This window comes from Empidonax traillii, unplaced genomic scaffold (assembly GCF_003031625.1).
Source record: "Empidonax traillii isolate 1590-97213 ecotype Southwest subspecies unplaced genomic scaffold, ASM303162v1 scaffold1155:size169172, whole genome shotgun sequence".
NCBI lineage: Eukaryota > Metazoa > Chordata > Aves > Passeriformes > Tyrannidae > Empidonax > Empidonax traillii.
The window spans coordinates 114,863-137,407 of NW_020956348.1; the positions used below are offsets into that span (position 1 = coordinate 114,863).

At 46.6% G+C, this 22,545-nt stretch overlaps 1 protein-coding gene across 3 annotated transcripts; it reads right to left on the reverse strand.

Moving 5' to 3' along the window:
* Positions 1-44: 44 nt before the first annotated feature.
* On the reverse strand, positions 45-11,277 carry MEIOB (meiosis specific with OB-fold). Of its 3 annotated transcripts, none has more exons than XM_027905437.1 (14): positions 11,174-11,277; positions 10,028-10,109; positions 7,037-7,094; positions 6,538-6,669; positions 5,727-5,799; positions 5,177-5,372; positions 4,784-4,884; positions 3,200-3,252; positions 3,018-3,113; positions 2,553-2,654; positions 1,921-2,074; positions 1,359-1,542; positions 822-908; positions 45-533 (listed from the first exon to the last, which is right to left on the reverse strand). In XM_027905437.1, the coding sequence occupies exons 2-14, from the start codon at positions 10,094-10,096 to the stop codon at positions 423-425; spliced, it is 1,416 nt and encodes a 471-aa protein (XP_027761238.1). In that variant the 5' UTR covers positions 10,097-10,109; positions 11,174-11,277; the 3' UTR covers positions 45-422. The 3 variants fall into 3 exon arrangements, with proteins under 3 accessions (XP_027761238.1, XP_027761241.1, XP_027761239.1); XM_027905440.1 differs by having other exon boundaries at positions 10,028-10,103; positions 11,174-11,276; XM_027905438.1 differs by having other exon boundaries at positions 10,028-10,119; positions 11,174-11,276.
* Positions 11,278-22,545: the final 11,268 nt, after the last annotated feature.

The following is a 22,545-nucleotide window of genomic DNA, read 5'->3' on the forward strand; positions in this document are numbered from 1 at the left end:
CAAGTTCCATGCCTGGACTCGCCAAGGTGCACCACAAACCCAGGCAGTGTTTCAAAGTGGGTCTTTATTTATTTAACACAAAAGTAGCAAGGCAGTTAAAACACAGAAGTCAACAGATCTATCTTGACCTCTTTGTTATTTCTGATGTTTCCAGAGGTCTCAGCTGAGTGAAGAAACCTTGCACCCCCCTTGGAAGGGGTTGACTTTGGTAGAACTAACTTTTAAGCTGAGGCCCAGGTTACTTTCTGCAGTACAGTCACCTGAAGAAGATCAACCCAGAAGCCCATTTACAGGTAGCAGTAATGCATATTCCTTCTCTACCATCAGAACAGACTTGGCAAAACCTGGCAACAAAAGAATTCCAGCTCTAATAGCACAGGGAAGGAAGTGTTTTTCCTACCCATCGTTAATAGCATAACCTCTTATTTCCAGTCTCTTCCCAGCAAGCTCTGAGTCGCCTCCACAGGATCTGCCAGTTTGCAGGAAAGAAGATTCACTTTCATCCCGGTTCTCCAGTTGGGTGACAAAGTAACCTGGAAGAATAATTAGGGGTCTTTGTTTTCACTGCTGTTCAGCACCTTGGCCTAGATTATTTTCAGATGTCACACAGCATGATTGACAGATGGATCCGTATTTTACACTGTTTCCTGTATGAGTGCACATTTATGCTACGTACCTGTCACTGCTGAGGAAAACATTTGCTTTGTCCTGAAAATAGGGACAGGGGAGGGGGAGATGGGAGAGTAGGAACACTTTTGCTAAGAAGGGCAAGCTTAAAAGTGAAAAAGAGCCCTTGTTTTAAATTAAGATTAAATACTAACTTTGAAATAAATCTTGCTTCGTTCCAAAAGAAGTTGCCATTTCAGTGCAGTCTTCTGGTCGTCTTCCAGCATGAGGAATTCATGGACCTGTTAACAGGACACCCCAGAAACTTCAGCATATGATTACAACATCTCCACAACAAACTGATGTTGAAAAGAGCATCTTACACCATTTTTATACACTTCTAAGCTGTATTTTTCTGTTTTAACATGGTGTGATAATGTACCCAGGCAGTCAAATTAACCAGAATAAATTGAGAATCAAAGTTAGGGATTTCCAACCACATTCTCAGAAAAGTGTGAATTAAAATGAAGCAATATTTTGGATTGGGTGTTCACTCTTACATTTAACACAATTCTTATTAGCAGCTGCTGACTTCTAACTTTGGACTTGTTAAAAAGCTCTGTGTATGTCTATACATAGGTGCAATTTTTTAAACTCTTGTACACACGCAGAGAGACCATTGTCACACATTTGTAATTGTTATCAGGCTTCACAGCACAGCTCAAATAACAACCTAATTCCTCCCTACTTACTGTGCAGCCTAAGGTCTCCTCAGCCACACAGTCAGACAGGTAGCAGGAGCGGAGAGTTCCTGTGTGATCTGTCACATCCACGAGGATGTCAAAGCTTGCAAAGGTTGACTTTGACTCTGGAGAGACGTCGCTGCAGAAAGTGCAAGCGTTTGACATTTCGTTCACGACGAGCCGGCAGATCGAGCTGAAACATGAGAAGGTAATTAATGCACATATGCGATTCCCCCTCGCTTGGAACGTTTTTCTAGGCTGAAATTTCCCAAGAGACTTTGTCCTTAAAAAAAAAAAATAAAAAAAAATTGGTCGTCTTCTAAACTTTCAAGTCTGTCTGGGACAAAATGGCCTCTTTTTTCTTGGCTCTAGGACCAGAAAGAGCAAGTTCTTCATGGAGCCAACTCCTCCTCCTTGCTACTTGTGGGAGTCTACCCAGCAGAAATCCACATGGCATCCTCCAGAGGAGCTTTATTTCTTTTCCAGAAACGGACTAAAATAGTGTTCCATCTCATTTGGGTCAGGGAAGGAGGGCAAGCAGTTTTTAATACAATTTGAAGCAGTTGCTCACCATCTGTTGCGCATAACTTTGGACACATTATCATCAATGTCCAGGGTGGAAATGTAGCCATAAATAATGCCATAGACAGGGTCAGCTTTCCCATCACCCTGGAGGGCTTTTTCCTTCAGCTGTTCCACTGTATAAACATCAACTATAGTCTCCACTAAAATAAAAGACACGTTAAGTGCGTCTGAGCAAGAAATAATGCAGAAGAGCAACAGCAACAAAGGATCTGAAGGTAATAAAAAGGAGAGGGTTTGATCTAAAGCATCAGAAAAGCCCCCCACACCTTCCTGTTGAGAAAGTCAAGCAAAAGGGAACTAAAGTCAGGAAAATATCTACTATTTAATCTTTGTATCCCTCAAAATGAGTTTTTGACAAAAAAACTTTCCCTCTCAATTTTTCATATTTATTCAGGACAGAAAGAACACACCAGACAGGCTGCAGTTGGCACAGTCAACTGAAGATACCTCATTAATAAAATAAGGGACAGCCCCAGTCACAACTCTGCAGATATAAATACTGAGCCAGGCTGTACCTGAGCTTTGTTTCTCTGAACACACAGGGCAAGAATTCTTTCAGCTGCACTGTGAAAGCACGGGATACAGTTAAATAAAATCAATGTCTGCATCCATACTTACAGTTCATGGATTCATTTGCCTGCTCCTTCATTCTGTCATGCAGAGCTCCTGACTGGGCACTGTCCTTGATGAAGCTGAAGAGAACATTTGCTTCTGCTGTCTCTGAAGATGTATTTTTTAAAGGTTATTAGGATATGGTGCATGGAAAAATAACAGCAGCATTATATTTTACAACTTTGTGTTCTGGTAGTACCAACACGTTGTCTCTTGGAATCAGCCAAGAGACACTTTTCTCTTTTTTAGTTTAACTGTTGGTTTTGCTTTGAATATGTGAAGACTGTTTAGATAAATAAAATAAATCAAATCGTGGTGGAAGCCAAAGGCACTGGTCATTACATATCAGACAAAAAGCAGGGAGCTTTGTGAGACAAACAAGCAGAAGACATTAGACTTCCAATAGATTAATTAATGCATTATAGCCTATAATTATTATTAATACCAAAGCAGTACTTCAGCAGCTCTTACCTGGGTTAGTTGTAATGATGGTTTTGGATATCACAGTTGCAGTCATACAGTTCCTGAATTTGTCAAAATTTATTCTCACATCTGATGCAAATATAACTGTGCACAAAAAACCCCAGCCCTGTTAGTGTAGAAGAAGTATTACATTAAGAGCTACAGTAAAAACAAAAACCAGACTGTTATACCTGTTTCTTGAGGGATCCAACTCTGTGCCAGCTGGATGGATTCGTTATCCCAACTAAATTAAACAAAAGTCAACGTATCAAAATATTTTTGAAGGAGCACTCAAACTGTTTAGTACTTAACTACTAAATAATATAGTGAAAATAAAAGTAGTCAAAGGGGAGGTGACTGCTTTGTTACACACACTTGCCAGTGAGATTCCATGTGTATCCACAGCCACACAGGATGCTTTCTGGGCAAGTAACTTTTCTGTACAGTCTAAGCCAGGCCCTACTTTATCCCATGCCAGGCAGGATAAAATAAATGATGAAATGCAGAATATACCTGGTAAAATGCTGTGTGTGTTTCAGAGCTGTGATAAAAGTAATTTCTAACTAAAGCAAATCCCAGCTGACGTGTTTGTCAGCTGAGCCTGTGCTGGGGTTGCTCAGATCCCCTGGCCAGATGTTCAGCCACTTTCCAACACTGGAATCTTTGTAGCTGTGCATGATGAGCCTGGAGTGAGGTCAGTGGTATCCCTCAAAATGGCAATTTCATGCTTAGGTCCCTTGATAAAATCTCATTCAGTTCCTCCTAAATGTGGCTGGCAAGTACACTGCCAAAGCACAGATTTGATCTGGTGGGGTTTCTTGCTTAATCCCTGGAAAAAGATTTTATTTCCATCTAACATTGCTCAGCCACCTCTTCACTAATGAGCTCTGAAATCCCTTCTCTACAACTCTGTTGCTCAAGTGCCAGCTCTGAAACAAGGCTGTTGGAGGTGCTGCTCCAAATTAACACTTGTGGCAGCCCAGGGGCTGGAAGACTTCACACTGTAGATGTTTATTTTGTGTTTGTGAGAATAAACTGTGTGAAACATCCCACTGATGGTAATGCAGCTCACACAGTGCAGTGCTGTCTTGCTCCTTCTCTCGAGGGAACAAAGGTCATTTAATAAAATATATATAATATATATTATACATGTCCTTGCACGTAGATAAGGCACAAGATTATTGGACAGACTATGGGCAAAATGCAAATGTTCCTCTTGAATAAGTCACTGTTTACGTGCATCAGTGGTATGGATACAGAGTTGTTTGTAAACTGGATAGAGTTTGAAAATATGGCCAAAGTTGTATCAAAATGTTTCTCCATTATTTTAGACGTTTAAAAACTGTTCCAACCTCTTTCCATTCCACTTGTTAGTTCTACTTGCCTTTAAACACAAAGCACGTCCCTCTCTCCCCCTCCCCAGTTTGTGGAAGGAACATACAGCCTTTGCAGCTGGTTTGAAATGCCATTTCCTGAATTAGTTCAAATGTCCACATTAAAAAAAAGGAACTATTTGGAGCTAAGCTTCATTTTGCCATTCGAGAGCCAGCAGGCTGTCAGCAAGCCATAAAACTGCACAATATATGTGAGGCCACTCTAATGCATCTCTTTTTTAAGTCTCTTTTCAGTCTTCGTTGCTGCCTCATCACGGTTGCCTCCTAAATAACTGCATCTAAATTAAAAACCAGTGTTACAACAGGTGTGTGTTAACAGTTAATTCATGTACCTACTCTTGCATTAATTTGTGTCGTTTAGTGAATGAAAAGACATTTTACCATACTATTGGAAAAGACCTCTCTGTTTCATCGAACAGCTTCACTTCACACCTCTGGCCTTTCCTTTTGTCTGAAGTCATAAAGTACTTTGGCTCCCCAACCTTTAAAAAGAAAAAAGAAGAAGTCACTTCTCCCCTACTGAGTGTTTAGAAGAATAAAAGTAACAACCTAGACAATAGAAGAGTTTGAAAAAGGGGGGGAAAAAACCTCTGTAGGCTACTAAAAAAATGAGACCACTCCTGCTGTTAACAAGAGTCTCAAAGGGTGTGTGTGGTTGTTGTCACTCAGCTGAAGTGGCTCCAACCTGAACAAGCCACCCCACTGAGTCCTGTGCTCTGAGGTCCAAACTCTGTATTATCAGTGAAGTTCCTCTGCTGGGGCTCCTTGACTTACTGACATCACAGCTGCGAGCACGTTGAGGATTCTTCCATTGAGGCTCTGTCCGTTGGCAACGATATCCCCCAGGGAATAATAATCCTGAGGGTCCTTGACAGGCAGGTGCAGCAGGGAAAGGAGCCTGGTGTCAGCTTCGTAACACGAAGAGGTTTTGACCACTGAATGATTTTCACTGAGCAGTAACTTGTAGCAACTGCAGAACAAATCACAGCATCAGCATTGCACTCACCCCTGTATCAACAGGGTAAAGTGCTAATTCTTGTGAAAAAACAACTTCATTCTTTTATTGTTTCCCTCAAGAAATAAAAAGTTTGAGTAGATTTTACTCAAAGAATGAAATTTATTCTGCTTAGTTACAAAGAACATAATGACTTTATCACCATATCCTGAGAAATATATTCCTCTCTGAGATTTTTTCACCACACATGAACACAGAGAAGAAGGCACAGCTTCACAAGTAGAATAACCCCAAATATTTCTGGCTGACAACTAAAGCAAGTGTCAACTTTGATCTTTCTGGAAAAAAAGCAACTACTCTAAATTTTACCTAGGAGTTACAGGGTTGAATTTTTCTTCCCTTTCTGCTTCCTTCGACTGAATTAAAGGATTTTCTATTGTAACTAAAACAAAACATTGATAAGCAATGTTAGTAATGCTAGAAAATTGCTTCTAGATACATAGGAAGAGAGATTACTCTAAAAATTATTGTTTCCAAGGTTACTTTGGAAAGGAGAAGGTGTGTGAAAGAACTACTGCCAAATGTTTTCGTGCTGAAAGCCACATCTGTCCAGACAGCTCATGTTATGGCCCAAGTGCCCCACGAGTCCTGAAGACAAGCAGTGGAAACACAACAGCCCTGAGTTTTCGTGTGTGTGCTCTGCATGGTCACAAGTTTTATTTACCCAAACAGCCGTGGGCAGCAAAGGCTTTCTATTAATTTAACAAGATAAAAGCACATACTGTAAACAAAGACGAGATCTTTGTTGTGGTTTTATGAACAATCACAGTCATATCTGTAACTAAGGGAGGACTAACACCAAACTACTTTACAGAGGTTATTTTTAATCATTTATAAGCAGTCAGTATAATGTAAGATTTTAGATTGGTTCTCTACAGGCCAGTTCTGAGTGGCTGCACTCAGTGGGTTTGTGCCTGGTCTTTTTGTTGACATATTTACTGGTTTTGAGTTTAAATCCTTGGAATCTTGTTCCTTTCCCCTTTATGCTTAACATAACTGAACAATTTGTTTCCAATTAGCCTGTTTTCTGAGTCCTCAGAGAAAAACACAGCAAAGCCACCAACACAAAACGCCGGTTTACACGCACACAGAGACGTGGCAAGAAGGAGCTCTGCCTTACCACAGTCCCCGACCCTGAAGCTTTCTGAGAGGGCTCTGATGTACTCCTCCCTGCCCCAGGCCTGCACGTTGATGAAGTAAGTCGGTGAATCGCGGATGGTAAAGTTGAAGGTGTATCGTTCGGACCCGATGTCTGCAAAACCAAACAGCACCGGCACAATTCCTAGCGCAGCTGCATTTCTAACTGGAACATGTGTAGAAGAACCACTGTTTTGACGCTCTCCAAGGAACACATTAGTGTTCAGAAAGGGACTACACTTCCATGAGGGAGCTTTTCCAATTTCTAATTGATAAGGTTTAACCAAAGCAATGCTGCTCTTCCATCGTGGTTCTCAAACACACACAATTTTTGGTGTGTGGGTGTGTGTGTGTGTGCGCATTTTTATTCTATACATTTTACCCTGAGGAGTCTGTTTATAATTTCAATATTGATTTCAGCCATCTCTGCCAAATTATACCCTTTAAGCAAACGAAGTAAAAAGAGTTAAAAGGGACTGTACTTTTTCGGTCTGGAAAGCTTCTGACATCTGTTTTCCCAATAACCACACCGATTACATTCTGAAAAATAAAGAGATTATAGAACACAAGGATTAAACACAGATGTATATGATGAATTAGATTTCATGGAATTATACTCTACTGATGATAATAAACATATTTCTGACTGGTAATCATTTTAATCTATTTATTCCGCAGTACCATATGAAAACTAAAACATAAACACACGAGTTTACTTAAAGAAAAAATAGCCACTAATAAAAATATTAAAAGCAATGCATCTGTTTCTGTTTGCAAAGACAATGGGAGGACAAAAGTTCACCTCAAACAGTCACAGTTTTGGCTGTTCTACAGCAATCTCTCCTCAGGTAGGCAGCAGTGTTGTTGTTTCATGCTCTCTGCACAGGTCTCAGATCTCCTTAAATGCACCATGAAAAGTCTGGACAGGATTTATTTTGCAGTTCAACACACAAGGTTTCCCTGGCTGTCAGCACCACGAGACACACGTGTGCCCCCACGGGGAGGGCAGTCACCCTGGCCTCCTGTGAGCAACCTGAATTTCCACAGGTGCCTCTTTCCGGCTGTCTTTCAACTGGCAGCTGAGGCAAGGAACTTTCTTGGTGACTGAAACCAAAATCAATCTTATTCTGCTTTGCTAAACCTGTGTTCGTTATGTAAAAGCACCCTGGTCTTAATTATCAAACAAAACCACTGGGAGCAAACGCAGCTGTGAAGATATATGGAGATATATATTCCTAATATATAGCTGTGTGGTGGATTTTAGGGTTTTCTAAAGCAGACAGTCCTCAGTGAGAGAGAAGTGTTGCAGTGCTAGCTTGGGATTTAAGAGGTCAGCAATGAAAATTGGAATGGAATAAGGATGGGAAGGAGAGACCGACAGTGCAGCACTGCCAGGGTCCTTCAAAACACAAAGCACCCATCGCACTTCCACTTCACACAGTCAGGGAAACCTGGAATGGTTTGGGATGGAGGGACCCTCGAGACCATTTTGTTCCACCCTCTGCCATGGGCAGGGACACCTCCTACTATGCCCAGGTTGCTCCTAGCCCTGTCCAGGCTGGTCTTGGACACTTCCAGGGCTGGGGCAGCCACAGCTTCTCCACTCGAGCCCTTCTCTCAGCACTGCCTGTGTCATTCCAGCAGAATCCCGGAGTCAGCCAGCAAGGGCAGGAGAACGATCTAGTAATCCCCCTGAGTTAATTTTGTACCTGTTCACAAAGCAATTGATCCGCCTGACTTCACTGCAACAGTACTGACTCCTGCTCAACTCAGCTCGGCAGTTCCCGGTTCCCTTGGAATCACTAGAGGGAGCAAGGGAACTGCTTATCCTGCAGCGACAGGCACCCAGTGAGAGGACACTGTGCAGCAGGGTTAGTGCATCTTCTGGTGGAAGACTTTCTGTCCACAGCCTGGAGTGATTTAGGTTATATTTTTCTATTTTGGATTTTGTTTCTCTAAAAAATGTTTATCAGTTAAATCAGAGTGCGTTGCCTGCATCTCACCACCAGTCAAAAGAACTGACATTTCGGATGGCTCCCCACAGGAATTAGGCTGATGGAAATCTGCAGCTTCCAAAGGAAATCTGCGTGTCCCTGCTGGAAATTCATTCCCCTCTCTGTCTCTAACACCAGGCCTGCACTGTGAGCTGGCAGAGGGAAGTGATCTGGCTGGAAACTATTTTGGAGGGAGGGGGAAGGAAAAGTTCCAGAGATCATTTCCTTGATCAGCTTATTGTGCAGCTACTCAAGCGCTAATTGCACCAAGAAGGAGGAGCAGAACACAGACCTTTGGAAGAGAGTCGTGCTGCCTCTTTTGGCAGAGCGTTGCTTGAAGCTGCTCAGCCCAATCCTGCAAGTGTTTATACTTCAATCTATTTCACTTTTAAAAATAAACAGCAAACTAATAAATATTTTGATGCTTTAAATGATATCTGTTCAGTTGTTTTAACATCCTAAGCACACACTGATTGGTCTACCATGAATTGCTGTTATAGAAAAATATTTTCATTACTACATGTTACTAACAGGAATACTCAAGATGAGCTTTATTTGTAAATCAAAGCTCTTAACTGAGTTAGTGGATCATTACTTGAGAGTAACTGTCAATGACGATAAATTAGCTTTCTTGGAGAACAGGAGTTTATGAAAAGATGGAAAAATATAAAATATAACTAGGATATAAAACAGCTTCTCTTAGATAATCTCTTTTCTGTGATTTCTCTTTCAGTTGTTTAAAATAAAATAATAATAATCAAAGGTTCAATTTTGCCCCTCTCAAATAAAAAGTTGTGAAAACAGGAAAACTTATTTTTACTCTCTTCAGGAGCAAGCTGGTCTAGTGGAAGGTGTCCCTGCCCATGGCAGGAGGGGTGGAATGAGATGAGCTTTAAGGTCCCTTCCAACCCAAACCAGTCCCTTCCAAGCCAAACCTGCTTTTCATTGCAAAGAAACAAAAACAACCCTATCCGACATGCAACTGGGAGACTTCTATCGAGGTAAAACACCTCTCTCTGAAGGTTTTGTGTGAATAACTCAGTGTTAACAACGGACAGTGTTATGAGCTCAGAGGGACTGAGCACACCAGGAGTGGGCTCTGCGTTTGTAGGTGTGGTGCAAGACTGCGAGATGGTCCCAGATACATTGTGGCTGCATAAAGCTGACTCTGTAATACCTTTACCAATGCCTTCAGTAACTCAGCAGCCATTTAAAATGCTACAAAGAAGCCTCTGAGGCGCAGACATTGAGCTGTCCGGTCAATACCTGCAGTTGTGGTACCCGCAGACTGCGGACAACAACAGCATCAATTTTCATTTTGCTGGTTTGCACACAAAGGAGGGAAGGTCCTTTCTGTCTGACGATTACACTAATGCTCTTAGTGCCTAAATCCATGGCAATTACATAATTTTGCAGTAATATAATACAGTCAGATAGTGTTTCACCTCGGAACAAAAGGACCAGGTCTGTGAGACTTACGGGACGAGCGAGGTTTGGATGCAGATCTGAAAGTGCAACAAAGTCCCGTGCTGAACTAGAATAAGCCATTCTTCATCTGAAACTGGAGAAAACTAATTTAGATTTTTTAAAAATCTAAGCAAATCACTTCAGACTATTCACAGTGAGAATAACAAGTTATTTTTTAACACAAATGTTTTGACCTAATAGCATCTGTTTTCAATAAAAGCCATTTCAAGCCATCTGAAGTAGACAATTCTTTACTGTTTGCATTTGGCGATGGAAGTTATGAATTTTACTGTGACTACTCTACCTATGTTTCTCAAATAAAAGTCTGTGATTTTTATTTATTATTCATCATTAAATGACTCCATTAGCACCAGCCTCTGAAAAATATTTACCCTCCTTCTCTCTGGGAAGTCCAACTGAATTTAATGAGGCAGCTCATATAAAAAGGGCAATTTATATGTGAGGAAAGAAAAGCATTGGGTTGCAAAACACCTTAATTGAGGTTTTGGACTTAATATTAAACTACTTTAAAATGCGGGTTTATTCCTTCCTTAAAGTAGAAAAGTTCTGAATTTATTAAAATAAAATTTGTGAAAATTAGTTCTTTCCAGGCTGCCTAGTCCTGTGAGCACTCAGGTCCTTTCTAGTGATGCCAAAGTGGGGCTTTGTTAGCCCCTCTGAATGCCTCTTATTATTTCATGGGTACCTCAGAGACATTTAGATATTTAACAAATACTTGTCAGATTCTACTTTTCTTTGTTAAAGGAACCATCACGTTGTCCAAATCTTAATAACCTTTAATAGGGGAGAACTGCTGGATGCCTGTTCAATGTTTATAACAAAGTCCTGAGGGGCTTTTGCAGTCTTTATACCTGGCACCTTGTGTGAGAATTGTTAACCATTTCATCAGGCAACAGGGTAGAGAAGAAATAGTCTACATTTTAAACAAGTAAGCAGTGATCTGAGAAAAAAAGTGGTTTCTCCAGGAGAGCATTTCAAACCACACTCTCACAGAGAAACGGCCCAAATTTGCCTTGGAGAAACCACTGAACAGTGGGTCCCTCAAATCTGTTCCCACGCCATTAGAGGGAAGGATTTACATTTCCTTATGCAGGAAAGTCACCTCAGCATCCCTCCAAGGCATGGCAATATTCTTACCTCCGAAGAAGTTAAATATTGTTCAGTGCCCGTACCTCACACCAGCTGAGTCGGGTCAGGGGAACCGGCACTGGGAACACACAGACGGGAGGAAAATTAAAAACGGTCGTTTAGGATTTAAAACGCAGCAGGAGTTGGCCCCGCTCACAAACCCCTCAGCACATCATGTACCCCCTCACAGATCCCTCAGCTACCCCATGGACCACTCACCCCATCCATACCCTCTCAGTTACCCCTCAGCCTCCTCACAGACCCCTCATGGATCGACCCCTAAATCCATCACACATCCCCTCAGCCACCTCAGGGACCCCTCAGCACATCATGTATCCCCTCAGTTACCCCTCAACCTCCTAACAAACCCCACAGTCCCTCACAGACCCCTCAGTCCATCACTCCCCCCCTCCAGCCCCTCACGGACCCCTCAGGCACACGAAGGAGACAAAATGGCGCCGGCGCAGTGGCGGGAAAAGGGCTCGGCCGTGTGGGAGCGTCCTCAGGGCCAGCACGGCACGAGGGGAGAGGTTTTTCCAAGCCACTGGTGGCATTCCTGCACTCAGCAGGATCACCCGTGGGTCTCAAGGCCCTGGAAGAGGTAATAGCAGGGTTAGATGGGATGTTGGGAAGGAATCCTAATCCTCCCCTGGGAGGGCGGGCAGGCCCTGGCACAGGTTGCCCAGAGAGGCTGTGGCTGCCCCTGGATCCCTGGGAACATCCAAGACCAGGTTGGACAGGGCTTGGAGCACCCTGGGATAGTGGAAGGTGTCCCTGCCCGTGGCAGGGGGTGGAACTGGATGGTCTTTAAGGTCCCTTCCAACCCAAACCATCCTGCGATTCAATGACTAAAAGCCAACAAAGCCCAGGAGTCCAAAGTCAGGTTTGTTCTACAGTCAGAAATGCCCACCACTAATCCAAAGCAAATTCCAGAACTCTTCGAAGACACTGTTCCCTACTTTCTTTTTCCTTCCTTTTTTTTTTTTTGTTTTTCACTAGCTCTAAAAGAAAAAAATTGCAGCCTGTATTTTATAAATGAATTAGAATTCATCTTTTAAGATATTGTTTGTATTGATTTGCACCCAGCAATCCCTGAGTTTTCAGGCCCTGCAAGGAGCTGGATTGAGCCATTTTGTCAATTTATATTGCCTATAAAACCCCTTTTTTAATAAAATCAATGCCCTTCACTTCTGCATCATGAAAAACTTTACCTCTGATGAGTAATTTTATAACCTCAAGGTCGTGGCTATTGAAGTTTTTAGTGTAGCCTGACAAATTCTCTGTGTTGACTCTGTATTGCAGGACCTTTCATTTCTTCAATTAAACAGCTGAAAACGGACACCACCTGTGCTCTCGTATTTATTGTGCCTCTAAAGCCCGTGATAATTATCCCGTGCTGATGACAAACATCATGCCAGGGAACTGACAGCCTTGGGGTGGGGGGTAGGTTACCTTTTATACAGTATGATCCATGGATCTAACTTTGTTCTGTAAGTCTGAAGTCTGCAGTAAACAGAATATGGTATTTTTTGTTAGTTATTTTGTTTTACTCATCTCAGTCCAATGGACAAGCAGAATATAATGACCATGGTGATGGGCTCCTAATCCAGAGGGAAGGAGAACATGTACACTGGCTGGTAAATGTTGGCAAATCTACAATTCTCGTTCTTCCAGCCACCATTGCACAGTAAACCAGCAAAACAAACCTGAAATGAGACCTGTGGGGTGTCCACTGCTGCAGAAGGTGATAAATCAGGATCACAAGCCCACGGACTTGCAGGTTTTGAGCTCGTCCAGCATCTCAGCGAGGTTTTGGTGGGACATAAGCACCTGCTCCAGCGGGGCCTTGCAGGACCCAGCTGGGACCTCGTGCTGCCACCATGGTCAGCGCTCCCATCAGGTTTTGTCCAGGCTGAGCTGCTTTTCTCCCCCAGGCACAAAGGGCAGGTGAAACCCGACCATCCAGGGCCCGGCTTTGTTCCATTTCAAAGCCACCAGAACAAGAATCCTGTTGTGCGTCCCCACGGCCTCACTAGACAGCTAATGATCCAGGGGGCTCGCTTTGTGGCTTAGCTCCACTCCTGTTTTCAGTGTCCATTCGGAAGAAAAAGCTGCTTTTCCCTTTCCCATGGCAGCTCCTGCCGGGGAGACGTTATCGGGGCCATCGTGACAGGACGCACAAAGGCAGTGGATGTGAGAGCGGAGCTCGTCCCCTCCCAGATGTGATCAGGTGCTCCATTTCTAGCTTGCAGACGCTGTGCCAAGAACTGATCTGATGGGCATACCTGTCTCAGGTGTCGCTGTGAATTCTGCCATTCACACCTGCCACTTCGGGGGGTGCTCAGGGATTTGGACTCCTGCGGGTTACTGTAAAAAAAATAACGTCTTTTTTGGTTCTCGCCACAAACAAATGTGTAACCTGACTTTATCCCGCTGATTTACAACGTCAACTGATTCTCCCCAGTAGGAACTTTTAGTGCAAACACTGAGGAGTGCCTACAAAAACAGATGTTACTTAACTTGTACTCAGCTTTACTCAAGTTCTCCTCCTCAGTTGACCTCAAAGTGATCTCTAAAAGAAATCAGCATCATTATCTCCCTTTGCCAACTGGAAAAACAGAGGCAAGAGAAAGGCCACAAGCAGTTTCCTGAGGTCCCTGTACCACACAGGACCTGCTCCCCTCTCAAGCACCATCTCCCTTGGGAGAGCAACAGTATAAATTCAGTATTTTTCTGATCTAGTGCTTGATCCCTGAAAGCTCCAAGTGATTTTAACTCCCCAGCACTTCAGCAGCACTTAGCACTGTCAGATTCAATCTGTGATTGGCAGAGACTTCCCATCCACTGCTGCAAATTGCCCAGTCCCTGCTAATTAGGCCTTCATGAATAGATTTATTTAAATTACGCTCATTGGCATGGTCAAATGCCATTTCGTAATTCACTTTAGCGATTTGTTACGTGACCGTCAGGGTTTGCATTCGGGGGAAGAGAGTCCAGCACGAGCAGAGACGTTTCAGAAATCATTTTCTAAAGGATCTTCAAAACCAGAGCACTATAAAAATATTTGCTCTGCAAGTTTTCTGCTGCCCGCAGCGTTTACTGAGAGGGCTCATTGAATATTTATGCGTTCTTAGGACCCAGAGAATTGGTAAAATGGAAAGGGCAGACCCGTAATTTTATGTAATTGGCTTGGCTGAATGCATTAAAAGCCGCAAATTATTAAAGGTATTCAGTGTTCAGTAGTTTTGGTTGATACCTGAACTGGCTGAGCCTCGGGAGCGCTGATGGAGTAATGATGGACATCCTCAGGGGCAGCAGTGCAGGTGCTGATGCGGCCAACAGGTGCTCAGTGCGCTCAGGGATATTGAATCTGAATTTCTCCCCGTCACCTCGGCCAGCCTTTGTTCAGCTCTCACTTCCCCCCATCCTGGTGCCAGCCCTGGATTCATCCCAGGGCTGTTCCGGTGGGATTGCCTCGCGCCCAAGCAGCTCCATGACCCCCTGCTGCAAGGAAAAAAAAACACCCCAGAGGTTTAGTTTAAAATTAATGTCAACTGTGGCCTGTTCCCACCTCACCTGAGCTGGTTCTGACTTCTCTGGGCCAGGGGAGATGCCAACACCTAAGGCTGGTGTATCCACACGAGCCTGCTGAGAGCTCAGCCCTCCAGTGCACGTGTGAGCCAACAGGACCACGAGCCAAGGGCTCTCTCTGCACAAGGAAAGCCCCACTGCTGGCAAAGACCAAAACAAAAAACAACAAAAAAAAGGGCATTTTAGAGGTGTAAAACTATGTGGGCCGTGCCAGCCCTGCCCTTTCCAGCTGCCCAAGAAGGACAGCATTTTGAATCAACAGCTGCTCTCAAGACAACAAAGTCTCCCTGTTCTCTCTGGAGAATTCAGGGGAAGCTGCTTAAAAGCAGACGTGGCCTTCCCCACAGCCCAGAGAGGAACAGCAGCCCCTGCGCCAAAATCAGGTCCCCTCAGGTATTTGCAGAATTACTTCAAAAAACAACCACCAGAACTGAAACCTAAGACCTTTTGGATCATCATAATTAGCAGTGAATAATTAGTAAATAAACCATATCCCAGAACTAACTTTCCTGTGTAATTTTCATAGCAAAAAGTCAGAATAAGGTGCCCACATAGGAGAATTCACAGCTTGAAAACACTACCACAAGTTTTTTTTCTTCAATTCTCTTGCCTTTTTTACAGCTCAGGCTTTGATTGCCCAAGATTTTAAAGCCCTCAATCTGCTGTTTAACTCATCTGAAACTAGAGATAGAAAGTGCTTCTTTTTGGAGCCTTCAGGCTACAGAGAATAACTTTTCCAGCACATAATTCCAAAATAATTTAAGTGAGATCAGTGAAATGACTTGGATTTTCATCACTTTCCCCAAGACCAGAATTTCCTCCTCCCTCTCCGAGCAAACAAGTGATGAATATTTTCCAACAAAACATCGTGAATTAAACCATACAACAATTAAAAATAGTTTTAGTGACAGCTCCCTGACACCGAGGAATAATGCTTTGAGGGGAGGAAAAAAAAAGAAGATATTTAGCATTGTTGGCTGCCATTCAGACATTTCCAGCTATTCAAATCGATGAAACCAAACCCAAATTGTATCTGCGTTTCAGTTGGAGACACATGATACTGAGCAGCACCAATTAGGACACACAGGAAAGGTGTCTTTCAGCGACAAAGCTGGGAAAAACCCTTCCAGCCTGCATGAGCAGTTCACAAGGAGCAACACTTGGGGTATAATTCCTAAAGACATATGGGGATGGCTGTAGGAGAAGACACTTGGAGCTCTTACCCCTTAGAAAAACAAAACCTCCCCCCAAAGCCCGTTCAAAGTGCAAAGGCACGAGAGCCGAGCAAAGCAGGACCCGAGCACATTTTCCCTTAAGAAAACGAACACTAGAGGTCAATCTAACAACTTGTCCCGGAAATACATATCCCTGGAATAAAATCTTACAGACTTCAGCTCACTGTACACCTCTAACTACATCCAGACCCACGGGCTTGGCAACGTGCTTCGTATCTAACAAGGGTTTCTTCTATTCTTTGGAATTTGTTCTTGTCTTGCTCCACATTAGTATTTCCTTTCTGGAGCTTGTCCATATGATCCCTGTCCTGATCCACTGGGCTCACTCATGCACTGAACTACCCGCTCGTGGAATGAGGGGGGAAAAGGGCATTTGCCTGTGGGAGTGGTGGAGGAAAACGTGCCCCTGCTGGAGCTCTGCTGCAGCCAGGACCGAGGGCAAGAGCAGAGGAGCAGATGGAAACCCCTCCAGCTCAGGATTCCATATCCTGTGGATAAATCACAGAATGGTTTAGGTTGGAAGGGATCTTAAAGATCATCCAGTTACAAACCTCCTGCCACGGACAGGGAAACCTTCTACTAGACCAACATTCTACCCATCAAACCCGGCCTTGGACACTTCGAGGGATGGGGCAGCCCCAAATCCGTGGTTTCAAAGAGGCAGCAGGGAACTGGGCTGGGATGCAAGTGATGGGTCTGTGACTTCCAGCCTTCAAGACTGATTCCCTTCCAAAGTGTCTCCCAGCTAATAGCAACAAGGGGGACTTCATTACCTGCACCTCACACTTTCCTCATCACTCAGAGCCTGGAGGACCCCACTACAAATTCCCACAGACTATCTATGCGTAACACAAAACAGTCTTTGAGTGAGATTTTTAGCTTTATCACTCTTAAAATGACAAAGTCTTCCAATTTCAGTGAGTTTATTCCTCCCCCCTCCCCTGCTCTTCACAGTAGAATGAAGATACAGCCCTGCCAGCCTGTTTCAGTCTCCTCATTGCCACCTTCTTCAGCAAATCCCCAGGAAGGCTCCTGTCTCACCCAGCCTCAGTGGAGACACGGAAGGAGCACGGAGGCTGCCTCCACTCGGGGAAGCCAAGGCAAACTCAGGGCACAAAAGCCAAGCCAGATGAAGGCACAGCTCGGGCAGAGAGGGTGGTTAAACCCAGCATTTGTCCCCGGGACGGCTCGTGTGCCTCTCCCCGAGCACATGTGCAGCGCTGTGTGCTGAAGCCGGGCCAAGAGCAGCGCTTTGGGAGTGCGGGCCGGATGCTGCAGCACCGAGCGCCGCCGCTGAGTAACATTTATTCACAGCCCCGGGCTCTGCCAAGCCCTGGCCCTGCAGGATTGTTGGTGAGCGAGCAGCCAGAGCACAGCTCCAGATGGCAGCGCCCGCTCCTCACTCAGCAGCTCTGCCGCTGCCAGCTCCGCCGTGGAACCGGCCCAGCGCAGCACAAACCTTCCAGCTCAGCCTTCCTGCTACGATTACCTTGAAAAAACTGTCGCCTGAATTCCTGAAAATTCTTCCCCGGGAGTTTCTCCGCCGCCTGTCTGAGCGGGGGGGTCCCCAGGGCAGCACCCCAGCCATTCCCAGCTGGAGCTGCTTCCCAAAGGGTGTCCAACATCAGTGTCCAGCTCCTCAGAGCACTGGCACATCCCCAAGGCTGTCACAGAGGTGATGGAGGAGCAGGAAAAGCCTCCTATGCTCCTCTTCAGGCAACCTGGCCCTAACACAGAGCTTGAGCTTGTGCAGGGACACATCCCTGAACCCTTTGCAGGTAACACAGACACGGCACAGCTGTAGGAAGGGTGTAAGTGTGGTTGGGACAGCAATGGATGTCTTGTGCCACTGCGCAGCTGCTGTGCATTAACAGCTTTTCTTCAAGACAGTCAAAACTGGGCAGAGCTGACCAGGAAACCTCCCTTTTCAGGGCTCCTGATGCCTCACCTTGGTACCTTTTCTTCCATTAGAATGCACAAGGGAAGATGCAATCCTTCAGTCACAGGGGCTGCCCTTCCCAGTGCCACCATTCATCCCCCCACCAAGAGTGGTGCCACCAAAAGGTGGGTGCACCCAGAGGCTCTTCCCAAGGGCTGACAGCAGCAACCACAGTAATCAACCCCTTGCTGCAGCAGAGACACTGTGCAGGAACCCCTGCCAGCCCCACTGCCAGCTGTGCCAACCATAAGGACCCTCCAGAGACCCTGCCTGAGCCCTTCAGCACCACAAGGATCCCACAGCAGATGCAGCAACTGCCCATCCAGGGACCCACAGACATCCCCCATCCTCTCCATCCTTCACCATCCCGTCTTCCCAGGGGTCCCACAGGCAATTACTGACAGAGCCGACACTTTGCAAAGGTCTCCAAAGGCCAAGCAGAGCACTTAGAAGATGTATCTGCCCAAGGCCAGGCAGGAGTTGATGGGGAGTGTGGCCATCCCATCCCTCACCACCACCAGCAGTTCCCACCATCTCCAGCACAGCCTTTGGTGTCATCACCCTCCTCGCAGGGCCTGGGTGTGTGGCAATGCCAGCAGTGACACCGGAGGGGTGACAGCCACAGCAGCACCTGAAGTGTTGAGGGCCTAACCCAGGCAGGACCAGACTCAACCTCAGCTTCACAGGGAGCCCAGTTTAGGCTTGTGGAGCCCCTCAGCCTCCTGCAGCCTCAGCCCTGCCATGACACGTGCACTTCCTGCCAAATCAATATCTGTGCCTTCCTGGTAAGTAATTGTGTCGGTGGGATGTTAATGGTGCACAGTGCTTGTGGTGTCAAGTCCTTTTTTTTTTTCTTTCCCCCCAAACGAAGCAAAGTCATTCATTTTCCTCCCCCTTCCCCCTGCAAGCCTTCCCAAACGCACAAAATGGGCTCCAGACCCACCTCCTACAAGGAAATGAGAACCAGCCCCGGAGGATCACCCAGCAAGAAGCCTCTGTTCGGAGATCTGACGCCTCTTCAAAGCCGGGGGAGCAAATGTGCTCCTACCTCGGCTGATTTATGAGGAACGGCTGCGTCAGCGAGGGGGGAAAACGCTTAAACGCTACCAGAGGGGAGGGACACAGCCTGTGCTGAGCAGCCCTGCTCTTAGGAGAGTTTGTTTTCATAGCATTAGGTCCATATTGCATTTTGAAGGAAAACAAACAACGCAGAGAGTGCAGCACACGCTGCTGGACCCTTCACTCGCCGGGAGAACGAACCCCAGAGCGGCAGCGCCAGGACCGGCCGGGGGCAGGCAGGGAATGCCAAGGGGGGCTCGTGCACTGCTCCTGCCAGCCTGGGACTGTGTCCTCACATGGGAGGGGACAGGGGGAAGGCAGGTGGTTTGCCTGTGCTGGTGGGACACAGCCCACACCACCTCAGCTGGAGGCAGGAGCAGAGCCAGAGCCACGGGCAGCCAAACTGGCACCCTGGGAAAGGCAGGAGCAAGGCTCGAGTCAGCCCCAGGAGCGTTGTTTCCTTCCTCCCTGTGCTGAAAAATCCTGGGTGTAAATTGTTCTGAGTTACATCTGTTTGGATTTGATTTCTGCTCGTGTCCCAGGGTTATTTATGCTTTTGAAATACAGCAGTAGGCACGTGTGTGGTGTTGTGTTCATGAAATACAGCCCCCTGCCCACACTGCTTATCGATCAGCACAGTAAATAATTCCAACAAGCACAGCTCACCCAAGAGAGCAGGGAGAGAGCAGGGGACATGGACCAAGGCTGCCCATCTGCCAGGGCCCTCCCAGGGCTGCCAGGACAGCACAGGGCTGACAGAGTCACTCCTGAAACGCTCTTTTCCATCTGAAATGAAGCCAAGAGAGCCAGTGCAGCTCCCAGGTGGGTCCTGGTGGCAGCTGTGCCCTGAGCTGGCACAAGGTTCCCAGCCAGGATGGCAATGCCACAGGGATGTCCCTGGGATGCAGCCCTGTGCCCACCGTGGGATGTTCCCAGCTCGTGCCTGAAGGGCAGAGACCACCAAAAAGCAACTGCTGGACTGCATCCAAGCTGGAACAGAGACACAGCCACACTGGGAACCAGATCCCCACAACACCACACTCCAGGACAGCCAGGGGGCCACTGCTTGAAATAAAAGCTCCCTATAGGGACCCTTTTTGGTTTGATTTGACCCTGGCTGAGGAGAAGGTGGCAGCAATACTAACAGCCCAATAGAAGCAGTTGCTCAATTAGCATCGGTAACGTCTGTGGAATCCCTGAATTCTTGCATTTTTTCCAGGGAAAAGGACACAGGGGACTCTCCATGATGCTGTCCATACAGAACTGGTATTTCCCTGGAAGCCCTCCTTGTCCTGCAGCAAATAGAGACCTGGGAAAGCCAAGCACAAGGCTGGACAGATTTAGTGTTGCTACACTGGGACTCATTTATCTTCACTCAGGGGTGAACCCACACCGTCCTCAAGGACAGGAGCTTAACAAGCAGAGTAGGAAGATCTGAAGCAGATCTTGACCTGATCTCAATCACACAGCTGTGCTGAACCAAACAAGGGTGATTTATGTCAGCAAGAAGCCAATCTCTGCTCAGATTTGTGCCCTCTGCCACCAGCGTTGCGGGAGCTGCCTGTCCATGCCAGGCAGAGCTCAGCCCACTAACACAGCTCTGCCAGCAGCCCAGTGCAGAGCCAGGGTGTGACATCACCATGGGACACTCACACCAATCTTGCATCAAACATCTCTGCCCTGAAACCGGTCTGGGAGAAGGTCTGCAGTCAGGGACCCCAACTGAGGCACAGCAGGGGTGATGGGAGAGCTGCAGCAACACCCTCAGTGAGCCCAGCCCAGCCCAGCCTGGCTCAGCTCAGGGCAGGGTTTCCAAGCAGGGTGGTGCCAGCCAAGCACAAAGGGCGCTTTCAGCAGCCCTGCTCAGCTTTACCCCTGGGCAATCCTGACATCCCAATGGCCTCTCACCAGGGAACAGCTCCTTCAGTTTGGAGTCAGGCACTCTGGAAATCCAGAATTCCCAACTTGGGATCTCCAGATCCAGGCAGCATAAGGTGTCAGATAGCTCTGCACCACTGCCAGCACACACTGAGGCCTTTTGCCTTCCCAGGGTCTCCCCAAATATCCTCTTGCTCCACAAGCACAGAGGCAGAAGGCAGCAGACACCCCATCATCTCCCACACTGTCCTGCAGCTCAGCACCTGCTCCTTCCCACCACCGAGGAACCTCTCCCAGCCCCAAGGAGCTGCCACACCTTCCACCTCCTGCCAAACACCCCAACTGACCTCCAGGGCTGAAGGCACAAGTTCCACTGCTGGAGGTGCCCCCCTGGAATCAGAGATGGGGACACCAGCACCCCCCCTGCTCCAAAGCACCCCCAACCCCACAGACACCGAGTGGAGCCACTTCACCTTGGCTCACTCCCCCTCTAGGAGCTGGTTGCCAAGTCCAGACTTGGATCTAGCAACAGACTTTTGTGCTTTGGCTCAGGGACCCTGAAAACAAGAGCTTTAATCATTGCTTGCTTTTATGCGCTGAGAGCCAAAATTGTCTTGTTAAATACAGTAAGTGATCAGTACTCGCAGCAACGAACATTTCAATGACTGCTTGTATGGGTAATTATTCCAGGCTTGCCTCTCTTCCCCTCTTGAGAAAAATTACGGAATGTGGAAATTATTGCGAAGCCTCTCCGGGCTTGGAACGTTTCTCTGCCGGTTCCAGGCAGCCCTTCAGCCTGTGCCTGCATTCTGTGCCCCATCCCACGTGCCAAAGGGTGCTGGTCCCCAGGCAGGCTGCACCAGCATCCCATCCTGCACAGGCAGGTTCACCTCTGGGTTTTACTCAGACAGCTCTAATAACCCCAGGTAATTACTCAGACAGGCCTAATTACCTGTCCTAAAGGTAACAGGAATCTCTGCCCCGCCAGCCTTGGGGTGAGCCTGTCCTCCCCTGCCTGAGCACCACACCAGCACACTTCAGCCAAGCACACAAAATGTACATTTTAGGGTTTTTTTTCCCCCCATTAGCCCCCAAGTGGCAGCTGTGGATCTGTGCTTGGGCCCCCAGCTGTGCCACAGCCACAGGCAGGAGCCTTTCTCTCCCAGCCCTCTCTAATATTCCACTACTAAAGTTGCCTTTTGGCTTTTATTATGATTATTCCCAGAGATAAAAAAAAAAAAAAGCACTGTAGGAGCAGAGGGAGCCCCAGCACCAACCATGTCACTGGAGCTCAAACTGGGAGAACTGGGGTGAGGCTGGGGCACAGAGAGGAGGAGGAGGAGGAGGATGGTGCTCAGTCCTGCATCACTCAACCCCAACTCTGAAGGGCCCAGACTGCACTGATGGAATCTGCTCTGGTGGTCAGGGATGCTTTTCTGGGAAAGGATGATTTTTCCCCTTGGAGTAAAACACTCTCAGCCAGGTTTGCATCATGTTCTGTTCTGCTCATCAGGAGGTTTCAGGCACTTCCCAAAGAAACAGGGACAGGATTCCACGGCCCCCATCCCACTCCCACAACCATGGGCAGCTCTGCCCTTACCTCCCAGAGGATTGTGTACAGGGAATACAAATTCTGGCAGTGCTGCTGCATGGGATGGAGGAAGGAAAGGTTTCAGGAG